The sequence below is a fragment of the Xenopus tropicalis genome, chromosome 8, assembly GCF_000004195.4.
Source record: "Xenopus tropicalis strain Nigerian chromosome 8, UCB_Xtro_10.0, whole genome shotgun sequence".
Lineage (NCBI taxonomy): Eukaryota > Metazoa > Chordata > Amphibia > Anura > Pipidae > Xenopus > Xenopus tropicalis.
The window spans coordinates 12435640-12460794 of NC_030684.2; the positions used below are offsets into that span (position 1 = coordinate 12435640).

Genomic DNA, 25155 nt, shown 5'->3' on the forward strand with positions numbered 1-25155 from the left:
GGGGGCTGTTTGTGCCTCTGGGTACTGGGAATGCCAGGGGGCTGTAAGGTGCCACAGACAGTCACTATTTATTGGGCTGGGGGGGCTGTTTGTGCCTCTGGGTACTGGGAATGCCAGGGGGGCTGTAAGGTGCCACAGACAGTCACTATTTATTGGGCTGGGGGGGCTGTTTGTGCCTCTGGGTACTGGGAATGCCAGGGGGGCTGTAAGGTACCACAGACAGTCACTATTTATTGGGCTGGGGGGGCTGTTTGTGCCTCTGGGTACTGGGAATGCCAGGGGGGCTGTAAGGTGCCACAGACAGTCACTATTTATTGGGCTGGGGGGGGCTGTTTGTGCCTCTGGGTACTGGGAATGCCAGGGGGGCTGTAAGGTGCCACAGACAGTCACTATTTATTGGGCTGGGGGGCTGTTTGTGCCTCTGGGTACTGGGAATGCCAGGGGGTCTGTAAGGTGCCACAGACAGTCACTATTTATTGGGCTGGGGGGGGGGGCTGTTTGTGCCTCTGGGTACTGGGAATGCCAGGGGGGCTGTAAGGTGCCACAGACAGTCACTATTTATTGGGCTGGGGGGGCTGTTTGTGCCTCTGGGTACTGGGAATGCCAGGGGGCTGTAAGGTGCCACAGACAGTCACTATTTATTGGGCTGGGGGGGGCTGTTTGTGCCTCTGGGTACTGGGAATGCCAGGGGGGCTGTAAGGTGCCACAGACAGTCACTATTTATTGGGCTGGGGGGGCTGTTTGTGCCTCTGGGTACTGGGAATGCCAGGGGGTCTGTAAGGTGCCACAGACAGTCACTATTTATTGGGCTGGGGGGGGGGCTGTTTGTGCCTCTGTGTACTTGGAATGCCAGGGGGGCTGTAAGGTGCCACAGACACTCATTATTTATTGGGCTGGGGGGGCTGTATGTGCCTCTGGGTACTGGGAATGCCAGGGGGCTGTAAGGTGCCACAGACAGTCACTATTTATTGGGCTGGGGGGGCTGTTTGTGCCTCTGGGTACTGGGAATGTCAGTGGGGCCTTAAGGTGCCACAGACAGTCACTATTTATTGGGCTGGGGGGGCTGTTTGTGCCTCTGGGTACTGGGAATGCTTGGGGGGCTGTAAGGTGCCACAGACAGTCACTATTTATTGGGCTGGGGGGGGGCTGTTTGTGCCTCTGGGTACTGGGAATGCCAGGGGGGCTGTAAGGTGCCACAGACAGTCACTATTTATTGGGCTGGGGGGCTGTTTGGGCCTCTGGGTACTGGGAATGCCAGGGGGGCTGTAAGGTGCCACAGACAGTCACTATTTATTGGGCTGGGGGGGCTGTTTGTGCCTCTGGGTACTGGGAATGCCATGGGGCTGTAAGGTGCCACAGACACTCACTATTTATTGGGCTGGGGGGGGGGCTGTTTGTGCCTCTGGGTACTGGGAATGCCAGGGGGGCTGTAAGGTGCCACAGACAGTCACTATTTATTGGGCTGGGGGGGGGGGGGCTGTTTGTGCCTCTGGGTACTGGGAATGCCAGGGGGCTGTAAGGTGCCACAGACAGTCACTATTTATTGGGCTGGGGGGGCTGTTTGGGCCTCTGGGTACTGGGAATGCCAGGGGGGCTGTAAGGTGCCACAGACAGTCACTATTTATTGGGCTGGGGGGCTGTTTGTGTCTCTGGGTACTGGGAATGCCAGGGGGGCTGTAAGGTGCCACAGACAGTCACTATTTATTGGGCTGGGGGGCTGTTTGTTCCTCTGGGTACTGGGAATGCTAGGGGGGCTGTAAGGTGCCACAGACAGTCACTATTTATTGGGCTGGGGGGGGGGGGCTGTTTGTGCCTCTGGGTACTGGGAATGCCAGGGGGCTGTAAGGTGCCACAGACAGTCACTATTTATTGGGCTGGGGGGGCTGTTTGGGCCTCTGGGTACTGGGAATGCCAGGGGGGCTGTAAGGTGCCACAGACAGTCACTATTTATTGGGCTGGGGGGCTGTTTGTTCCTCTGGGTACTGGGAATGCTAGGGGGGCTGTAAGGTGCCACAGACAGTCACTATTTATTGGGCTGGGGGGGGGGGGCTGTTTGTGCCTCTGGGTACTGGGAATGCCAGGGGGCTGTAAGGTGCCACAGACAGTCACTATTTATTGGGCTGGGGGGGCTGTTTGTGCCTCTGGGTACTGGGAATGCCAGGGGGGCTGTAAGGTGCCACAGACAGTCACTATTTATTGGGCTGGGGGGGGGCTGTTTGTGCCTCTGGGTACTGGGAATGCCAGGGGGGCTGTAAGGTGCCACAGACAGTCACTATTTATTGGGCTGGGGGGGCTGTTTGTGCCTCTGGGTACTGGGAATGCCAGGGGGGCTGTAAGGTGCCACAGACAGTCACTATTTATTGGGCTGGGGGGCTGTTTGTGCCTCTGGGTACTGGGAATGCCAGGGGGGCTGTAAGGTGCCACAGACAGTCACTATTTATTGGGCTGGGGGGGCTGTTTGTGCCTCTGGGTACTGGGAATGTCAGTGGGGCCTTAAGGTGCCACAGACAGTCACTATTTATTGGGCTGGGGGGCTGTTTGTGCCTTCGTGTACTGGGAATTCCAGGGGGCTGTAAGGTGCCACAGACAGTCACTATTTATTGGGCTGGGGGGGGGCTGTTTGTGCCTCTGGGTACTGGGAATGCCAGGGGGGCTGTAAGGTGCCACAGACAGTCACTATTTATTGGGCTGGGGGGGCTGTTTGTGCCTCTGGGTACTGGGAATGCCAGGGGGGCTGTAAGGTGCCATAGACAGGCACTATTTATTGGGCTGGGGGGGCTGTTTGTGCCTCTGGGTACTGGGAATGCCAGGGGGGCTGTAAGGTGCCACAGACAGTCACTATTTATTGGGCTGGGGGCTGTTTGTGCCTCTGGGTACTGGGAATGCCAGGGGGGCTGTAAGGTGCCACAGACAGTCACTATTTATTGGGCTGGGGGGGGCTGTTTGTGCCTCTGGGTACTGGGAATGCCAGGGGGGCTGTAAGGTGCCACAGACAGTCACTATTTATTGGGCTGGGGGGGGGCTGTTTGTGCCTCTGGGTACTGGGAATTCCAGGGGGGCTGTAAGGTGCCACAGACAGTCACTATTTATTGGGCTGGGGGGCTGTTTGTGCCTCTGGGTACTGGGAATGCCAGGGGGGCTGTAAGTTGCCACAGACAGTCACTATTTATTGAGATGGGGGGGCTGTTTGTGCCTCTGGGTACTGGGAATGCCAGGGGGGCTGTAAGGTGCCATAGACAGGCACTATTTATTGGGCCCGTGGGGGAATGTTTGGGCCTATTTTATATCCCAGTCCAGGCCTGATTATTGACTGTGAGGGCTCATTGGTACAGTCTGGGGTGACTGCAGGATCTTACCAGGCCCTTTCTGCCCCCTATAGTTACACCAGTGCCATAAACTATTACACTGATCCTGTTAATTAGAAAGAAAGCAGCATAATGATAATCTCTGGACTCATTCTGGTGTAGAACATCTGCAGGAAAATGCTGATTTGTTAGAAATTAGCAGAACCTCATCCTGACTTGATTCATGCTTATGCTAATAGGATCTAAAATTAAAATTCAGGAAAAAAACATCATTTTATTTTGAACCAGCAATTGCTGTTAGAGGGATGCTTTTAATCGCCATTACCAAGTTCCTCTTCGTTATTATTACCCCCCCTCTCTTTTGGGGGGGGGGGGTGATTAACAAAAGCAATGCACGCGTTTGAGTCTAACGTATTTAATGTTTCCCTTTGTTAAATCATACACATCGTTTAACGCAGCTTGGCGTCATTTAGTCCCGGAAAATAAAAACGCGCGCTTCTGATTGTATACACAAGTCTTTACAAAATATACAGAGGTAAAAATATATCAGAAACGTTTCAAACCCCCCCAAAAAATCTGATTTTTCTTATAAAAGCCAACAGGGCAGGAGGGAGGGAGATTTTATATATAGAGTTTCAGGCTATACAATGGCTCATTACAGGCTCCAAACAACTCACGCTCTAATTGGGCAGAAAATAAAAAGAGCATGTGTTAGATAAGCAGAGACACTAGGGGGCAGCACATTCAGGCTACATTCATCCCAAGCCTAAATGATTCCCCTGCCCAGCCTAATGCTCCCCCAACGATTGCACCCAATAATAAATAAGACTTCTATGTGATTCCCAAGCAAACAAGGTGGTCACGTGACACAGAGATGAAGAAGAGGCAAGATGAGTAGAAGGCTGAATTCACAACCCCACTAAGGCACATGGGTATACAGGAGTGTGTCCGTAACACTTGGCTTTGTGTAGGCAGGTAAGTAGATCTCGCTGGCTGTCACTTGGCTGCTGTCCCTTAGGGAAGGCTGCTGATGTCTCTTTTCGGTGGTGGACCCTTGGGCTTGGGACACGTGACTTCATTTTTTCCCTCGAACAGCATGATGCTGGCAATAAGGAACGAGACAAAGAAAAAGAAAGTTCTGCAGTTACATATTTGCAAATAACTTCAAAATCATTTACATTTTAACATGAATGTATAATGAAGTTCCCCTTTAATCCTTAAGGGAACACTGTTCATCCCCACTTTTCTGGGGCTTGACTTTCATTCCGACCACATCACTTTTGTTTGTGGCTTGAACGTTGCTTGGGTTTCCTCCAGATGCGCCAGTTTCCTCCTACAGTTAAACAATAATTGTGCTCACAGAACATCTATCTTTATCTATCTATCATCTATCTATCTATCTATCTATCTATCTATCATCATCTGTCATCTATCGATCATTTATTTATCTATCTATCTATCATTTATCTATCTATCTATCTATCATCATCTGTCATCTATCTATCATTTATCTATCTATCTATCATCTATCTATCTATCATTTATCTATCTATCATCTATCTATCTATCTATCTATCTATCATCATCTGTCATCTATCGATCATTTATCTATCTATCATTTATCTATCTATCTATCTATCATCTATCTATCTATCATCTATCTATCTATCTATCTATCTATCATCATCTGTCATCTATCTATCATCTATCTATCTATCATCTATCATCTGTCATCTATCTATCATTTATCTATCTATCTATCTATCATCTATCTATCTATCATCATCTGTCATCTATCTATCATTTATCTATCTATCTATCTATCTATCTATCATCTATCTATCTATCTATCATAATTTATCTACAGTGGTGTGAAAAACTATTTGCCCCCTTCCTGATTTCTTATTCTTTTGCATGTTTGTCACACAAAATGTTTCTGATCATCAAACACATTTAACTATTAGTCAAAGATAACACAAGTAAACACAAAATGCAGTTTTTAAATGAGGGTTTTTATTATTTAGGGAGAAAAAAAATCCAAACCTACATGGCCCTGTGTGAAAAAGTAATTGCCCCCTGAACCTAATAACTGGTTGGGCCACCCTTAGCAGCAATAACTGCAATCAAGCGTTTGCGATAACTTGCAACGAGTCTTTTACAGCGCTCTGGAGGAATTTTGGCCCACTCATCTTTGCAGAATTGTTGTAATTCAGCTTTATTTGAGGTTTTTCTAGCATGAACCGCCTTTTTAAGGTCATGCCACAACATCTCAATAGGATTCAGGTCAGGACTTTGACTAGGCCACTCCAAAGTCTTCATTTTGTTTTTCTTCAGCCATTCAGAGGTGGATTTGCTGGTTTGTTTTGGGTCATTGTCCTGCTGCAGCACCCAAGATCGCTTCAGCTTGAGTTGACGAACAGATGGCCGGACATTCTCCTTCAGGATTTTTTGGTAGACAGTAGAATTCATGGTTCCATCTATCACAGCAAGCCTTCCAGGTCCTGAAGCAGCAAAACAACCCCAGACCATCACACTACCACCACCATATTTTACTGTTGGTATGATGTTCTTTTTCTGAAATGCTGTGTTACTTTTACGCCAGATGTAACGGGACACGCACCTTCCAAAAAGTTCAACTTTTGTCTCGTCTGTCTACAAGATATTGATCTTGGCAATCATTGAGATGTTTTTTAGCAAAATTGAGACGACGCCTTGGAAATCTGCCATGCAGGCTGTTTTTGCCCAGTCTCTTTCTTATGGTGGAGTTGTGAACACTGACCTTAATTGAGGCAAGTGAGGCCTGCAGTTCTTTAGATGTTGTCCTGGGGTCTTTTGTGGCCTCTAGGATGAGTTGTCTCTGCGCTCTTGGGGTAATTTTGGTCGGCCGGCCACTCCTGGGAAGGTTCACCACTGTTCCATGTTTTTGCCATTTGTGGATAATGGCTCTCACTGTGGTTCGCTGGAGTCCCAAAGCTTTAGAAATGGCTTTATAACCTTTACCAGACTGATAGATCTCAATTACTTTTGTTCTCATTTGTTCCTGAATTTCTTTGGATGTTGGCATGATGTGTAGCTTTTGAGGTGCTTTTGGGCTACTTCTCTGTGTCAGGTAGCTCCTATTTAAGTGATTTCTTGATTGAAACAGGTGTGGCAGTAATCAGGCCTGGGGGTGACTATAGAAATTGATATTGAAATTGAAAATTGAAATTGATAAACCACAGTTAAGTTATTTTTTAACAAGGGGGGCAATCACTTTTTCACACAGGGCCATGTAGATTTGGAGTTTTTTTTCTCCCTTAATAACGTAAACCTTCATTTAAAAACTGCATTTTGTGTTCAATTATGTTATCTTTGACTAATAGTTAACGGTTTTTGATGAGCAGAAACATTTAAGTGTGACAAACATGCAAAAGAATAAGAAATCAGGAAGGGGGCAAATAGTTTTTCACACCACTGTATCTATCATTTATCTATCTATCATCATCTGTCATCTATCTATCTATCATCTATCTATCTATCTATCTATCTATCATAATTTATCTATCTATCATTTATCTATCTATCTATCTATCTATCTATCATCATCTGTCATCTATCTATCTATCTATCTGTCTATCTATCTAATTAAAATTTGCAGAGATTCCCTTTACAGAATATGTTTTCCATCAGACGGCACCCACTACAAGCACATGAAATATCTGCCAACCCTTTCAGAAGCAAAACACCGCTCCCTGATGTGACCCAATAGTCAGCTACATAAGTGGGGGGTAAATTTTATTTTCTATACAGATTCTTTCATAGTACCCCAGGCCTATCTATGTATAATACCCCAAAACACAGGGCAGCATAAATATAGTTTTATATAATTTAATTCCATGTATAATACCCCAGAACACATGGCAAATAAATTCAGGACCAATTACATGTTTAATACTCCAGAACACAGGGCAAGATCAATACAGTGCCAATTCCATATATAATACCCCAGAACCCACAGCAGGATAAATACAGTGCCAATTCCATGTATAATACCCCAGAACCCACAGCGGGATAAATACAGTGCCAATTCCATGTATAATACCCCAGAACACACAGCAGGATAAATACAGTGCCAATTCCATGTATAATACCCCAGAACCCACAGCAGATAAATACAGTGCCAATTCCATGTATAATACCCCAGAACCCACAGCGGGATAAATACAGTGCCAATTCCATGTATAATCCCCCAGAACCCACAGCAGATAAATACAGTGCCAATTCCATGTATAATCCCCCAGAACCCACAGCAGGATAAATACAGTGCCAATTCCATGTATAATACCCCAGAACCCACAGCAGGATAAATACAGTGCCAATTCCATGTATAATACCCCAGAACCCACAGCAGGATAAATACAGTGCCAATTCCATGTATAATACCCCAGAACCCACAGCGGGATAAATACAGTGCCAATTCCATGTATAATACCCCAGAACACACAGCAGGATAAATACAGTACCAGTTTTATGTATAATCAGGGGCAGGCCAAGTCGGCTGGGTGTCCTAGGCAACCCAGCCAGCCCCCTTGCCTCTGCTTTGTGGCCCCCAACCCCCTGAACATACGTGAGCAAGTAAGTAAAGAAGCGTACACGTGCATGTTTAATGCTGCACAATGGGAACCCCCTCCTGAGTGTTACTCCCTAGGCAGGTGCCTCTTCTGCCCAGTGTCGGACTGGCCCACCAGGATACCAGAATAAAGGTCCCCATACATGGCTGATTCTAGCTGCCGATATAGTCCCTTTAGACCAATTCGCCAGCTTATTTGCCCGTGGATGGCCACTAGCGAAGGGCTGGCCTGAAATCGTCCAGATCTCGATCAGGCAGGTTCCACAGGGCCAAAGTACTGAATTAGCCCGATATCTCCCACCCGTAGGTGGGGATATCGTTAGAAGATCCGCTCACTTGGCGATCTCGCCAAGCAAGTGGAACTTACCGTGTATGGCCACCTTTACTCCCGGTGGGCCAGGTGTTAGTGGGCCCTCCTGCTCACCCAATCATTTGCCTTGTATGCCTATAGCATGGCCATAACTCAATTCCAAATGGAGGAAAGGGTAGATAATAGTATGTAAAAAGTAGTAATTAAGAGATTAAAGAAAGTAAGTGAACAGAGAAGGGGAGAGTGGGCCTATGGTCTTCTGGTGGGCCCTTGGCACCCCAGTCCGACACTGCTTCTGCCTACCCCTAGCTCCAGCCCTGTGTATAATACAGGTATGGGATGCATTATCCGGAAACCCATTATCCAGAAAGCTCCGAATTACGGAAAGCCCATCTCCCATAGACTCCATTTTAATCAAATGATTCTGAATTTAAAAACTGATTTCCTTTTTCTCTGTAATAATAAAGCAGTACCTGTACTTGATCCCAACTAAGATATAATTACCCCTTATTGGGGGCAGAACAGCCCTATTGGGTTTATTTAATGGTTAAATGATTCCCTTTTCTCTGTAATAATAAAACAGTATCTGTACTTGATCCCAACTAAGATATAATTACCCCTTATTGGGGCAGAACAGCCCTATTGGGTTTATTTAATGGTTAAATGATTCTCTTTTCTCTGTAATAATAAAACAGTACCTGTACTTGATCCCAACTAAGATATAATTACCCCTTATTGGGGGCAGAACAGCCCTATTGGGTTTATTTAATGGTTAAATGATTCCCTTTTCTCAGTAATAATAAAACAGTACCTGTACTTGATCCCAACTAAGATATAATTACCCCTTATTGGGGGCAGAACAGCCCTATTGGGTTTATTTCATGGTTAAATGATTCTCTTTTCTCTGTAATAATAAAACAGTACCTGTACTTGATCCCAACTAAGATATAATTAACCCTTATTGGGGGCAGAACAGTCCTATTGGGTTTATTTAATGGTTAAATGATTCCCTTTTCTCAGTAATAATAAAACAGTACCTGTACTTGATCCCAACTAAGATATAATTAACCCTTATTGGGGGCAGAACAGTCCTATTGGGTTTATTTAATGGTTAAATGATTCCCTTTTCTCAGTAATAATAAAACAGTACCTGTACTTGATCCCAACTAAGATATAATTATCCCTTATTGGGGCAGAACAGCCCTATTGGGTTTATTTAATGGTTAAATGATTCCCTTTCTCTGTAATAATAAAACAGTACCTGTACTTGATCCCAACTAAGATATAATTACCCCTTATTGGGGGCAGAACAGCCCTATTGGGTTTATTTAATGGTTAAATGATTCCCTTTTCTCTGTAATAATAAAACAGTACCTGTACTTGATCCCAACTAAGATATAATTAATCCTTACTGGATGCAAAACAGTTCTATTGGGTTTAATTAATGTTTTATTGATTGTTTTAGTAGCCTTGCCCTTGGTCCCGAGCATTGTGGATAATGGGTCCCATACCTGTACCTTCATCCTGTAGGAAATTCATTTTTGTCGGTTGCCCAAGTTGGGGCCACTGGTGGTTATATCAGGAAATAGACACTTTTGGTGCTCCGGCTGTCTTTTTTTTACTGAAGGGTGTTTGATTGCTGGGAATCCCCATATCAGATTCAGGCAAATCCATTGTAATAAAAACAATGTGAATTTCCCCTATGGAAAGAGCATCTGTGCATTCAGTCTTTTCTTGCTTTGCCAATGTTCCAGTTACTGTTTGTAAGCCACATGGCTTTATTTTATTTACCCCACCGGTGTAAATAAAAAAAAAACCCCTCCAACGAGAAAGGAAATTATTATGAAGTAAACACTTTTTTTCCTTCTCGGATGATTCAGTGTGATGATTGCGCTCCAAATGGAATATACTCATTTTGGGTTCAGATTCAGTTCAATATACAGCAGAATTTTTTAAGTAAAAGATTCTGTATTTGACTGAATCTAAAAATGCCGGATTCTGTATTTCATAAAGGACTTCAGTGTAATCAACAAACAACTCTTCTGGAGTGTCCATTTAAAGCAGAAAATGCCATTTGGATTCAGTAAGATTCTTTTTAGCATAAGAAAAATAGAATTGTGCTCTATGTAGCTGTATGAGAGTCAATACCATGTCATCAGTGGAAATAAAAGGCTTAAGATAAAAGCAGCAAGACTGTCCTACCCCTTTGTCCCTCAATCCCCCTTTTCAGGGAATGGAATACTCAGAGCTCCCATTTCTTCTCCCCATGGGAATGCATTGAAAGTGTCTGTTCCTGCTCCCAGGACAGGGGGGGATATGGCAGGCATACAGAAAGGGGATTGTTGAGAGTCTAGGCTTATTGCCACAAGGGAGCCGGCATCAAACGCACCCCGGGCAAAAGGACTGCCATCCCTTCCATCCAAACAAGGACCTAATGCGCTCTCAGATAATAGCTGATAACTGAGAAAGGTGGAGGGAACCGAGAGTGGAATAGAGAGAAGTGGGAATGGAAAGAAGAATAGACGCGGTGACAAAGGCCCCCAGTGTTCTACAGGGCCGGCTGATGTAACTTTAGGCGCAGAGGAGCCATGCAACACATAGGGCCGACTGTGTGCACCTCTCTTAGTGAGGCTTTTCAGGCAAGGTGACATTCTACCTGATCACAAAGGCCCTTATTGAATTGCTTTGATAGGCGAGGATTAGAGATTCCGATAGAGAATACTGTGTATGTTGCCTATTCAACATCCAGGAAAAATCTCAGAAAGAATATTAAGAGATAGTAGTTCAAAAATATCCATTTAAAATATAATTTCCTTTATAATGCCACCATTCTTTCACTGAGGTCACAATGGGCATGGATCCTTTCTGATACACATACCTATCTGTATAACAGAGCATTCTGTTACAGTGGCACAGATCCTATCTGATCCCCCCATTGTAAGCAGCAGTCCTGCCCTGCTTTATGGCTGAGATTCTAGCTATCTGTATAACAGAGCATTCTGTCACACTGGCACAGATCCTATCTGATCCCCCCATTGTAAGCAGCAGTCCTGCCCTGCTTTATGGCTGAGATTCTAGCTATCTGTATAACAGAGCATTCTGTCACAGTGGCACAGATCCTATCTGATCCCCCCCATTGTAAGCAGCAGTCCTGCCCTGCTTTATGGCTGAGATTCTAGCTATCTGTATAACAGAGCATTCTGTCACAGTGGCACAGATCCTATCTGATCCCCCCCCATTTTAAGCAGCAGTCCTGCCCTGCTTTATGGCTGAGATTCTAGCTATCTGTATAACAGAGCATTCTGTTACAGTGGCACAGATCCTATCTGATCCCCCCCATTGTAAGCAGCAGTCCTGCCCTGCTTTATGGCTGAGATTCTAGCTATCTGTATAACAGAGCATTCTGTCACAGTGGCACAGATCCTATCTGATCCCCCCATTGTAAGCAGCAGTCCTGCCCTGCTTTATGGCTGAGATTCTAGCTATCTGTATAACAGAGCATTCTGTCACAGTGGAACAGATCCTATCTGATCCCCCCATTGTAAGCAGCAGTCCTGCCCTGCTTTATGGCTGAGATTCTAGCTATCTGTATAAGAGAGCATTCTGTCACAGTGGCACAGATCCTATCTGATCCCCCCATTGTAAGCAGCAGTCCTGCCCTGCTTTATGGCTGAGATTCTAGCTATCTGTATAACAGAGCATTCTGTCACAGTGGCACAGATCCTATCTGACCCCCCCCCCCATTGTAAGCAGCAGTCCTGCCCTGCTTTATGGTTGATTTATGTGTAATAACATCACTATGCATCTTTCAGTGTTTGTGATTTTCACGATTGTATCAGGGCTGTAATCTAGTGGTAGTTGGTTTGCAGTGTAGTTCTTTATTTTACCTGACATTGGGTATCCCAGCTTTAGACTCTTCTTGCATCTCTTCTCCACATAGTTGAGTCCTCCATACCACAAAAAAAAAGCGACATAAAAAACATACAATGTTGCATATACAAGTTGGGGTGTATACAAACATAGGCCGATCCACCAATCACAATAGCATTTCTTGAGTTAAGAAGAGAAGGAGGTCTAAGGCCTGTGGCGCGTGGGGGGACTTTCACCCTTGCTGAACACCCAAAATTGCTATGCAATGCATAGCAACCACAAGCAGCTATAGGCGACACCATACCGAAGCGATTGCATCTTTTAGTCTAAAAGGTGCAATTATACCCTCTGTGCAAGCAATCTTGCTGACTTAGCCCAGTTGAATGCAGGATAGGTATATAATGGGACGGTGAAGGTTGTTTTCCGTTGGGTCTACTGCCTTGGGTGGCTAGTAGGACAGAAGTGTCCCTTTGTATTTATAATTTGCCTTTTACTACTACTCCACGGCCCCCCAGCCCAAGGATAGGGGGCATAAAATATGGGGTCCTGGCAGGTAGTCACTAGGAAGTAATATCATAAAATGAAAATAACTCAGCTTTTAGGTATGCTGACAGACCATGTGATGCGGAGAGATGTGTATTTTTGGATAAAAGTAGGTTCTTTTAGTTTCCACAATGTTACAGTCACTTTTATTACTGCAGTGGAGGAGTGGATTTCTGTTACTCATGTGACTGCTTCCTTCCAAGCCAAACATTCAGTAGTCTTGTCATGCTCTGGGCTTATGAAACACAAAGGGCTTTGTAGAGCGGCCACTTTTCCCATGTGACATCAAAAATGCTTGGTATTGTTTCCAGAAGAACAATTGCTATTATGTTGTATCTGTGCTTATCCAAAATGTGTGCATTTTAATCTTTGGTAGCTTGAAACCAGTATTCAGATGTAACCTAAATGCCAGTTTCCTCCTAGACTTTCCTTGGAGGCCTTGAATAGCCTGAATGACTGGGATTCTAGATATTGAAGCAGAAGATTTGCTTTAGCAAATTAAAGTTGAAGCGTGGAAAGCATTAGGAAAGGATAGATCAAGGGAACTGCTTGTTGATAGTATCCCTTCAAAGACAGTGTCAAATATGTTACCTGGGTTCCCTTTTCCAAGCAAGTAGGGTTTCCATTAGATACATGTATTTGTGGGTGTAACCTGGGCCCCTGTAAAAAACATAACAACAGAAACACACCAATTAACCTTTTGCCTTTCTGTATCGAACTTCTGTTTCCACCTTATATCCAAGATCTAATTCAACGCAATGTCAATGTCGAGTATCTAAGGAGCATACAAAGCAGCAACCACCTTCCAGGTGTCTTCTCATCGGTCTTGACTCTTCTCCACAATTAGATCCCACTTTTCCTCTTTTGTCTTTTTACATGTCAACAGCTTGATGTAATGTGTTGGCCAAAATGGTGGATTGGGTGTAAGTTTTCCAGTATTTGCCTAGTCGAAAGCCAAGCCAACAAACCCTGTTGGGCTTTGTTTTGGTGCCTAAAGTATGATTGCTATGCCTATCTGCTATGCCTATCTCTTCTATTATAGAACAGCGGTGGAAACGTTTTCTCTTTTTCCTTGACTACGTGAATCTTGGCCTTGGTCTTTCTTTCAACAGGACTCTTAACCGCAGTAGATGTAACTCTTCCACTGATGGTGTCTATGGTATGCAACCCTTCAGTGCCCACAGTCCATAGTTACAAGTAGTAGACTATCACGCAGTAAATCAGTACTTGTTGACTCTTAACACGCAGAGAAATATGTCTCAGAACAATGCATTCTCTATGGTATATTTCATGGCTTTTATGTTTAAACTCAGTTCCTCTGGGAGCTGCTTTGACATTATCATTATCGGAATAATTGAAATATCTACTTTGTTCCTGTGACCTTCATGCTATAGACCTGCTCACTTTTCCTGCCAGTGTTGTGCCTCTTTGTTGTAGGAACACCATGTTTTCTATAACATTTTCTCTGTATTACTGATCGATTTGCTTTGCTTTTGACAGTTGTTTTGCACTGTATTCTGTTAAGGCCAAGGAGGCATTGATAATGGTGCGTAGATGACGAAACAGAACCATGTTGTGGGTATGCCTTGCTGCTTCATTGATTGCATATTTTTGTTTAGCTTTCTATGTAACCATTGTAGTTAATATATGTTCCCTGACTTTGGGTCCACAATTGCCCTTCTGCCTTCTGATATACACTTGAGTATATGTTGGCCTCCTCCTAACATCAAGAAAGATAACATCAACACTTTCAAACCATTTCAAGAGCTGGGTTGTGCCTCTGTTCCTCATCAGGAAATGCTATTAAGAATTTCAACAGGTGATCATTACCTTCCTTTCCACTTTCCACTTTTGTCTTATTACATGGCGACAGCTTGATGTAATGTGTTGGTCAAAAGGGTGGATTGGGTGTAAGTTTTCCAGTATTTGCCTAGTCGAAAGCCGAGCCAACAAGCCCTGTTGGGCTTTATTTTGGTGCCTAAAGTATGATTGCTATGCCTATGCCATCTAGATTTAGCAACCAATATTTGAGTATAAAATGCACAGTTCAGTTGACATGTCTCTCTTGGATCTATTTGGACAATACTATTGATAGTTAGACTGCTGCTTTTTATGGACACCTCCTGGGTCAGCAGATATCTCCCACTCTTATCACATGGTGGCTTCTGCATTGACTGTAGTAGCTCTGATTTTCTCCATACTATGTTGTCCAGTAGGAGAACTTAGTAGTCACCGGTTTCACAAACAACATTTGCCAAATTCAGGCTGCCCATCTCTAAGTGCTGCCTTCCTGGATACCCAAGGTCTGCATTTCTTTGAGGTGGAAGACATGGTATTCACCAATTCAAGAATACACAGTAAGATCTGCTCGCTTGACGAGGACCTACGATTGGGCGATATTGGGCTAATTCGGTCATTTGGCTGAAATATTATGCTTTCTTCATCATCCAATGAAGAAACAGAAAAGGGAAGTAGCTTATTAATTTCACCAGTTCCCTAAACGGAAATATTGTTTTCTATAACTAAACCTAATTTCCGCAAAATTTGTAGAGTCAGCACGTTTTGCGGTGCTTTATTTTTAGACTTGATCTGAGGGCAAAAAGAGCTTGTGTTGATTTGAGGTTACCAAGCACAGCTGCCTGGTGTGTTATGTAACACTGGCACCAACCAATGACATGGCTATTTACTTGCACCCAATTCCTTCCTATTTTTCTTTACAAATATTAAAAGCAAATTCTGTTTAATTCCATTTTTGCATCTGGAAGATGGAAGCAATCGAAGCAACTCAATGACTGGTCTTACTTTGTCATTTTTTCGGGTTGATAAGGTTATCTTAATTTTTGACACAAAAACCAGCTTGCCGTTTTTTGGGGTCAGTGGCTGTATTTAAGTCCGGTGTTGCCCTAGATCTCAGTCCACATCCTTCCCCCGGCAATTGGAAAATGTGCAGAAGGTTTTGCTGTAATGCATTTGCGACCACTAGGGTTGCCACCCATCCGATTTTGACCCGGACAGCCTGGTTTTTGGAAGGGCTGTCTGGGTCAAAACTGCCTGGGCAAGACTTGCTGTGATTGACCTGCCCCTTCCCTGCCCCGTGACATCACTGGCCACCCCCTCCCCACCCCTTGTGACATCACTGTCTGCCCCCTCCATGGAGATATCAACCCTAGCAACCACTGATGTAAAGATATAGGAAGCAGACCCAGTGGTCACAGGGGGACCCAGACTGTAGAAAGGGCTAGAACTAGGTGTAGGCAACAGAGGCACCTTCTTAGGCTGCAGTGGTGGTGGGGCACTAGGCACATACTTCTTATGCCTACCTCTAGTCCAGAATCTATTACCCCAGTGCCACTGGTCACCCCCCCTCTGCTGTCATCATGCATGAGCTTGCAAGTGGGAAGAGGGCGAGGTGGTGACTGGGTTGCTAGGGTGCCTGGCCACCTTGGCCCTCCTCTCACTGTAGGTTCTGTTTTCTCTGCAAGTAAAGAAGTCCATCTCTTCCAGCTGCTCTCCTACCTGTGGGTGGAGAGTAGGGGGGGATTGTGGGTGGGTGGGGGTCCTTGTAGGACTCACCTGCTCCAAAGATTTTTTTGAGTAATGCCACTGCATGTAATGAATTCAAAAGGGCAATATACCCCTTCATCTTCCTTAGCACTACCACCAAATTTAGCTAGAAGTAGCTGCAAGGCCAGGGGACTTTTTTATGTCTTCATTTTTATTTACCATAAAGCTGCTGCCCTATGCATGGGCCCTTGGGTTACCCTATGGTTAATACATCCCTGCCTGTGAGGTTAGACTTATAAAGCCAGCAAATGCTTTGTTGCTAGAATAAAAAAGCCTAACAACCAGACAGCTATATACATTTAGAAAGCTGTAAATCCAAAAACGTCATTTTAAATAAAAAGGAAAAAAATAACCAAAATTAAATCCAAATGTAATTTTTTATAGATAGAAACAGCATTAGTACTGCTCTCTGTCACTTTTACATCCGTAGGACACACGTGCTGCTTCTCTCCTCCGCCCAAGCCTGTCAGACCCTTCTAATGGCTTCATTCTGCCAGGAGAACAAGAGAAAATCTACTCTTTCCCCAGAGGATTGACGACTAATTACCTTGTAATTTAGCAGAGAAAGGTAAATGTAAATACATCTAGATTGCTCTTAGGTACATTTCATCTGTGCCCAATAAAACTGAGTCGCTGCTAATTACTGAGCAACTGCAGTGTCTGTTGGCAAGATGGCCCTCTCCGTCCTTGCCAATCAGCTCGGGTTTTGTGCATGGGAGTGCACTATTTTTCTTTTCAAAGCATTTGTTTTGGTGAAAAACTATGCCGTATCATGGAGCTGGGAGAGGGGAACCCCCCACCTCTACTAAGGTTAAGGTCTCTTCTTGACCTAGAACTTTTTATTGGTATTTGTGGCAAAAGATGCTACTGGCACTTTGCCCCCACAATTGCAACAGGTGGAACTCAGTACTCTGAGGATTGTTCTGCCCCCAATAAGGGGTAATTATATCTTAGTTGGGATCAAGTACAGGTACTGTTTTATTATTACAGAGAAAAGGGAATCATTTAACCATTAAATAAACCCAATAGGACTGTTCTGCCCCCAATAAGGGGTAATTATATCTTAGTTGGGATCAAGTACAGGTACTGTTTTATTATTACAGAGAAAAGGGAATCATTTAACCATGAAATAAACCCAATAGGGCTGTTCTGCCCCAATAAGGGGTAATTATATCTTAGTTGGGATCAAGTACAGGTACTATTTTATTATTACAGAGAAAAGGGAATCATTTAACCATAAAATAAACCCAATAGGGCTGTTCTGCCCCAATAAGGGGTAATTATATCTTAGTTGGGATCAAGTACAGGTACTGTTTTATTATTACAGAGAAAAGGGAATCATTTAACCATTAAATAAACCCAATAGGGCTGTTCTGCCCCCAATAAGGGGTAATTATATCTTAGTTGGGATCAAGTACAGGTACTGTTTTATTATTACAGAGAAAAGGGAATCATTTAACCATTAAATAAACCCAATAGGGCTGTTCTGTCCCAATAAGGGGTAATTATATATCTTAGTTGGGATCAAGTACAGGTACTGTTTTATTATTACAGAGAAAAGGGAATCATTTAACCATTAAATAAACCCAATAGGACTGTTCTGCCCCCAATAAGGGGTAATTATATCTTAGTTGGGATCAAATACAAAGCACTGTTTTATTTTTACAGAGAAAAAGGAAATCAATTTTAAAAATCTGTATTATTTGATTAAAATGGGGACTATGAGAGACAGGCTTTCCATAATTTGGAGCTTTCTGGATATCGGGTTTCCCATTTCCCATACCAAAGGTGTGGGCAGCTATATGTACTGCATAAAAACTGCCAATCAGAGGACAGCCAATGAGCCAGAGAGCCAGGTTTCACCACAATGGGAATGCTCATTATACATTCATTCATTTCATGTTCTTTTTAGTTTTTTCCCCCGTAAACAGTAGCTGATTCTTCCTGTGAATCATGTGACCTGAGTATAAATAGCTCCCTGCTAATGATTTTATGTCAGAGCTTTTTCCCATGAAGCCCCACTGACCGGCCCAGTGGGTAATGAAGACCTTTGCATTCCTTGGGCATGTGAGAGCTATAATATATGCATTAGGCTGAGCACAATGAAATGCATAAGAGCAACACACCGCCCAATCATGTTCGCTTACTGGCCCGATTATTTAAAGGGAACCTCTATCCAAAACCCTTCATTTCGTTGCTGGGTTTTTTTAAATGAAAGAAAACCCAAACAGCCCCCCCAGCCCAAAAAATAGTGACTGTCTGTGGCACCTTACAGCCCCCCTGGCATTCCCAGTACCCAGAGGCACAAACAGCCCCCCCCAGCCCAATAAATAGTGACTGTCTGTGGCACCTTACAGCCCCCCTGGCATTCCCAGTACCCAGAGGCACAAACAGCCCCCCCAGCCCAATAAATAGTGACTGTCTGTGGCACCTTACAGCCCCCCTGGCATTCCCAGTACCCAGAGGCACAAACAGCCCCCCCCAGCCCAATAAATAGTGACTGTCTGTGGCACCTTACAGCCCCCCTGGCATTCCCAGTACCCAGAGGCACAAACAGCCCCCCCCCCCCCAGCCCTATAAATAGTGACTGTCTGTGGCACCTTACAGCCCCCCTGGCATTCCCAGTACCCAGAGGCACAAACAGCCCCCCCCCCCAGCCCTATAAATAGTGACTGTCTGTGGCACCTTACAGCCCCCCTGGCATTCCCAGTACCCAGAGGCACAAACAGCCCCCCCCCCCCAGCCCTATAAATAGTGACTGTCTGTAGCACCTTACAGCCCCCCTGGCATTCCCAGTACCCAGAGGCACAAACAGCCCCCCCCCCCAGCCCAATAAATAGTGACTGTCTGTGGCACCTTACAGCCCCCCTGGCATTCCCAGTACCCAGAGGCACAAACCCCCCCCCCAGCCCAATAAATAGTGACTGTCTGTGGCACCTTACAGCCCCCCTGGCATTCCCAGTACCCAGAGGCACAAACAGCCCCCCCAGCCCAATAAATAGTGACTGTCTGTGGCACCTTACAGCCCCCCTGGCATTCCCAGTACCCAGAGGCACAAACAGCCCCCCCCCCCAGCCCTATAAATAGTGACTGTCTGTGGCACCTTACAGCCCCCCTGGCATTCCCAGTACCCAGAGGCACAAACAGCCCCCCCAGCCCAATAAATAGTGACTGTCTGTGGCCCCTTACAGCCCCCCTGGCATTCCCAGTACCCAGAGGCACAAACAGCCCCCCCCCAGCCCAATAAATAGTGACTGTCTGTGGCACCTTACAGCCCCCCTGGCATTCCCAGTACCCAGAGGCACAAACAGCCCCCCCAGCCCAATAAATAGTGACTGTCTATGGCACCTTACAGAAGCCCCTCTGGCATTTACCAGAACCCACAGATTGCCAGTCCGGGTCTGTCAATATTTGCTATTGACAGACAAGGTGCCCTGGCATATGGGATAAAGCTGCCACCTTGGCTTTGTGACACAGCTGCTAGCCGCCCAATCTACTGCCCAATATTTACTGTCTAGTTGCTTTGTGGCCATTTTGCTTTGCGCACATTTCTCCTACTGGATTTGTTGGCCTGCATTCTGCTAACACATCCTATAAATTGTCCCTGTATATTACCCCGCGCTTTTACTGGCCGCTCAATAAACACTGCTATATATTGGCTTTCTCCTGTGCTTACCTTATTCTCTTCAATTCCCTTTTAATATTAATGCCGCCGGGTAGGTACCAAGTAATTAATGTAGGAACATCTAATACACATCTTACGGGCGGTTTCTAAAATGGCCTTGTGGCGTCCTGGCAGGGAACGCCGACGTTTGATATCAAGGACGCTATTGGTTAGTAATTGTTGATCGAACGGGTTCTTTCATTGTTTACACCTTCAGGAGACATTTACCCCTTGTGTAGGTTTTTCCTTGTGTGCTCGGCATACAAATGGCTGTAGGGGCCCTTGGCTTGGGCTACCCCAGATCGACATTGAATAAATGTATTATTCTTGTCTTTCTGAAACATTTGAATGCCTCTTTGTCAGCTCTACAATGTTGGAAAGCCATAAGGCAGCTCCTACTTGTGTATAAGTATAAGGTTAAATACACAATAAGGGAATGTTCTGTATCCCAGTTTATCAACAATACTTTGATGTAAGGGATCAAAATAACCTAAGGACTGGAATAGACACCTGTACTTCCTCTCAATCTGTTCCTATGCCATTATATCATGTCCAATTAAGCACCCAGACAAACATGAACCATCTCTCATTAAGAAGAAATCTTTGTCACCAAACTGGTTTAATTAATGCTCAATAAAAGGGCATTCAGGAATAACCCCAGGAAGAGGTGCATGATTCTGTATTGACGTGGTGAGGAAAGGCTGAATGACTCAATGCACATTTCTGATCCTGCATTCCATGGCATACATGAAATCCAGACTTGTGATGGAAACGTGTCACTGTAGTCTGTTCAATTAAAGTTTTAAAGGTGATGTGTATCTTGTGAAAAGGAAGCTGTTGGGCCCCCTTAGCCCATAATAAGGTTACAGATATATAGAAATATTGGGGTAACAGTCACCCTGCTATAGTTCCAGGGGTACCCAGGGTACAAATAAGCACTCACCCCAAATCCCCCCCTAACTGGCCTTCAGGCTGGGCCCCCTTAGCCCATAACAAGGTTACAGATATATAGAAACATTGGGGTAACAGTCACCCTGCTATAGTTCCAGGGGTACCCAGGGTACAAATAAGCACTCACCCCAAATCCCCCCCTAACTGGCCTTCAGGCTGGGCCCCCTTAGCCCATAACAAGGTTACAGATATATAGAAACATTGGGGTAACAGTCACCCCGCTATAGTTCCAGGGGTACCCAGGGTACAAATAAGCACTCACCCCAAATCTCCCCCTAACTGGCCTTCAGGCTGGGCCCCCTTAGCCCATAACAAGGTTACAGATATATAGAAATATTGGGGTAACAGCCACCCTGCTATAGTTCCAGGGGTACCCAGGGCACAAATAAGCACTCACCCCAAATCCCCCCCAACCGTCCTTCAGGCTGGGCCCCCTTAGCCCATAACAAGGTTACAGATATATAGAAACATTGGGGTAACAGTCACCCCGCTATAGTTCCAGGGTTACCCAGGGTACAAATAAGAACTCACCCCAAATCTCCCCCTAACTGGCCTTCAGGCTGGGCAGATATATAGAAACATTGGGGTAACAGTCACCCTGCTATAGTTCCAGGGGTACCCAGGGCACAAATAAGCACTCACCCCAAATCCCCCCCTAACTGGCCTTCAGGCTGGGCCCCCTTAGCCCATAACAAGGTTACAGATATATAGAAATATTGGGGTAACAGTCACCCTGCTATAGTTCCAGGGGTACCCAGGGCACAAATAAGCACTCACCCCAAATCTCCCCCTAACTGGCCTTCAGGCTGGGCCCCCTTAGCCCATAACAAGGTTACAGATATAAATTGAAACATTGGGGTAACAGTCACCCTGCTATAGTTCCAGGGGTACCCAGGGCTCAAATAAGCACTCACCCCAAATCCCCCCCTAACTGGCCTTCAGGCTGGGCCCCCTTAGCCCATAACAAGGTTACAGATATATAGAAACATTGGGGTAACAGTCACCCCGCTATAGTTCCAGGGGTACCCAGGGCACAAATAAGCACTCACCCCAAATCCCCCCCTAACTGGCCTTCAGGCTGGGCCCCCTTAGCCCATAACAAGGTTACAGATATATAGAAACATTGGGGTAACAGTCACCCTGCTATAGTTCCAGGGGTACCCAGGGCACAAATAAGCACTCACCCCAAATCCCCCCCTAACTGGCCTTCAGGCTGGGCCCCCTTAGCCCATAACAAGGTTACAGATATATAGAAACATTGGGGTAACAGTCACCCTGCTATAGTTCCAGGGGTACCCAGGGCACAAATAAGCACTCACCCCAAATCCCCCCCTAACTGGCCTTCAGGCTGGGTCCCCTTAGCCCATAACAAGGTTACAGATATATAGAAACATTGGGGTAACAGTCACCCTGCTATAGTTCCAGGGGTACCCAGGGCACAAATAAGCACTCACCCCAAATCCCCCCTAACTGGCCTTCAGGCTGGGCCCCCTTAGCCCATAACAAGGTTACAGATATATAGAAACATTGGGACCATCCCCACAGTTTTGTACCCCCATTTATTTAATTGGAAACCCTATTCCCCAGTGGACATACTGTTTATAAAGCCTGTTTCCAGTGGAATTACCAGTTAGAGCCCCAGTTGGCATGACCAAGTACCAGTCAGCCTGACTAAGCCACCAAGTGACTCATCTTTGATGAGATACGGACACAGCAATAATACAGCGTTTTCTTCCGAGAGCTCACACCGGCCCTGGCCGCCTTTACAGGAGATTAACATTTGGACAGAAACAGATAGAGAATTGATCCAGAATGTATTACGTCCTGCGTTTGAGAGCCGAGCGCGTCCCCAAAGTGCGCATAAATCCAACGCCGTGAGAACACATTAGTACTGCCATTGTTTTTGTTGAATCCAGTGCTAACATTTGATATTTAATTACTGGCTTTCGTCTTCCAAGCGAGTCATGAAGCTCTGCTTGTAGCTAGTGAGTATTTAGCGCATTTACCATAAGGCTATGAAATCCTGACATGAAGTGCTTGGGGGAATACGGATTGACGTCTATCCTAATTGTGGCAGTCTCTGTTCCAAGGCACAGGGTTTAACTGAAGCTGACAGAGCCCTGGGGGTAAGTTGAAAATAAAGGGCTTGTGGAAGCCCATCAACATTGTGTCAATAAGGTAACCCCCCCAGGGCTGACACTTTTAACCCCCCAATAAGGATTCAATATTAATCTTGGATTTCAAGCTAACACAGTATCCCACCAGCACCACATTTAGGGCCTCTATTATAAGTCACTGGGCGATCATTTTGATTGGTTGTCACCGGCATGTTTTGCCTTTGCTGTCTAATCTACAGCAACCAATCATCGGTGTGCTTTTTTTTTGGTTAATAACAGAGGTACTAGTTTACCCAAACCCCAAATCCTTGACCTATACCTACAAATGCAACCACTTGATCAGCAAACCTTTTCTGTATAATGCCAATTAGAAGCAGGGTCAGACTGGGGGTGCAGGGCCCACTGGGACTGGCATCGCTGTGGTCCCCATACCCTCTACAACCACATTATTAGCCCTTTTGGTCTTGTGCCAGTGGTTCAATAGAAGGTGTTGGTCCCCCGATTCCCCAAAACCACTACCAATGCCTATATCTATAACCAGGGCTGCCATCAAAGAGGTACAGAAGGTACTGCAGTTAGTGGCCCTGTAGCAGAGGGGGTCCCCAGGAGACACATAAGAGCAAATGTGGGGGCCACATTGAGGTTGTTGCTTGTGGTGAGTTTAGGGCTTAGGCTCACCATGGCCAGTCAGGAGTGTTAGATTGTATGTGCATTTTTTTTTTTAAATATGGCCCAATTTTATTGGTAGGTCCCACTACTCAGGCAGTGGGCTAATTATTTGGACCCTGCTGAATTAGTCATATGGGGCCCACCCGCCCCACAAGTACTGATAGTGGCCCTGTCTGCAACCATGTATTTTCACTTGATCGGCAAACCTATTTGCCCACTACTGGCCACCAGGGAGCATGAAGGGGACACTAAAAAGCATTATACAGGTATCAGACCCCTTATCCTGAAACCCATTATCCAGAAAGTTCCGAGTTACAGAAAGGCCATCTCCCATAGACTCCATTATAAGCAAATAATTCTAATTTTTAAAAATGATTCCCTTTTCTCTGTAATAATAAAACAGTACCTGTACTTGATCCCAACTAAGATATAATTACCCCTTATTGGGGCAGAACAGCCCTATTGGGTTTATTTCATGGTTAAATGATTCCCTTTTCTCTGTAATAATAAAACAGTACCTGTACTTGATCCCAACTAAGATATAATTACCCCTTATTGGGGGCAGAACAGCCCTATTGGGTTTATTTAATGGTTAAATGATTCCCTTTTCTCTGTAATAATAAAACAGTACTTGTACTTGATCCTAACTAAGATATAATTACCCCTTATTGGGGCAGAACAGCCCTATTGGGTTTATTTAATGGTTAAATGATTCCCTTTTCTCTGTAATAATAAAACAGTACCTTTACTTGATCCCAACTAAGATATAATTAACCCTTATTGGGGGCAGAACAGCCCTATTGGGTTTATTTAATGGTTAAATGATTCCCTTTTCTCTGTAATAATAAAACAGTACCTGTACTTGATCCCAACTAAGATATAATTACCCCTTATTGGGGGCAGAACAGCCCTATTGGGTTTATTTAATGGTTAAATGATTCCCTTTTCTCTGTAATAATAAAACAGTACTTGTACTTGATCCTAACTAAGATATAATTACCCCTTATTGGGGCAGAACAGCCCTATTGGGTTTATTTAATGGTTAAATGATTCCCTTTTCTCTGTAATAATAAAACAGTACCTTTACTTGATCCCAACTAAGATATAATTAACCCTTATTGGGGGCAGAACAGCCCTATTGGGTTTATTTAATGGTTAAATGATTCCCTTTTCTCTGTAATAATAAAACAGTACCTTTACTTGATCCCAACTAAGATATAATTACCCCTTATTGGGGCAGAACAGCCCTATTGGGTTTATTTCATGGTTAAATGATTCCCTTTTCTCTGTAATAATAAAACAGTACTTGTACTTGATCCCAACTAAGATATAATTACCCCTTATTGGGGGCAGAACAGCCCTATTGGGTTTATTTAATGGTTAAATGATTCCCTTTTCTCTGTAATAATAAAACAGTACCTGTACTTGATCCCAACTAAGATATAATTACCCCTTATTGGGGCAGAACAGCCCTATTGGGTTTATTTCATGGTTAAATGATTCCCTTTTCTCTGTAATAATAAAACAATACCTGTACTTGATCCCAACTAAGA

General features: G+C 44.7%; 1 protein-coding gene across 2 annotated transcripts in view; it reads right to left on the reverse strand.

Moving 5' to 3' along the window:
- Nucleotides 1-3704: 3704 nt before the first annotated feature.
- Nucleotides 3705-25155, reverse strand: part of aif1l (allograft inflammatory factor 1-like) — a 54371-nt gene continuing 32920 nt past the window's right edge. For both annotated transcript variants that reach the window (XM_012968126.2, NM_001142238.1), the window contains 1 exon segment: nucleotides 3705-4407. In XM_012968126.2, the coding sequence (XP_012823580.1) occupies nucleotides 4320-4407 (88 nt within the window). In that variant the 3' untranslated portion in view covers nucleotides 3705-4319.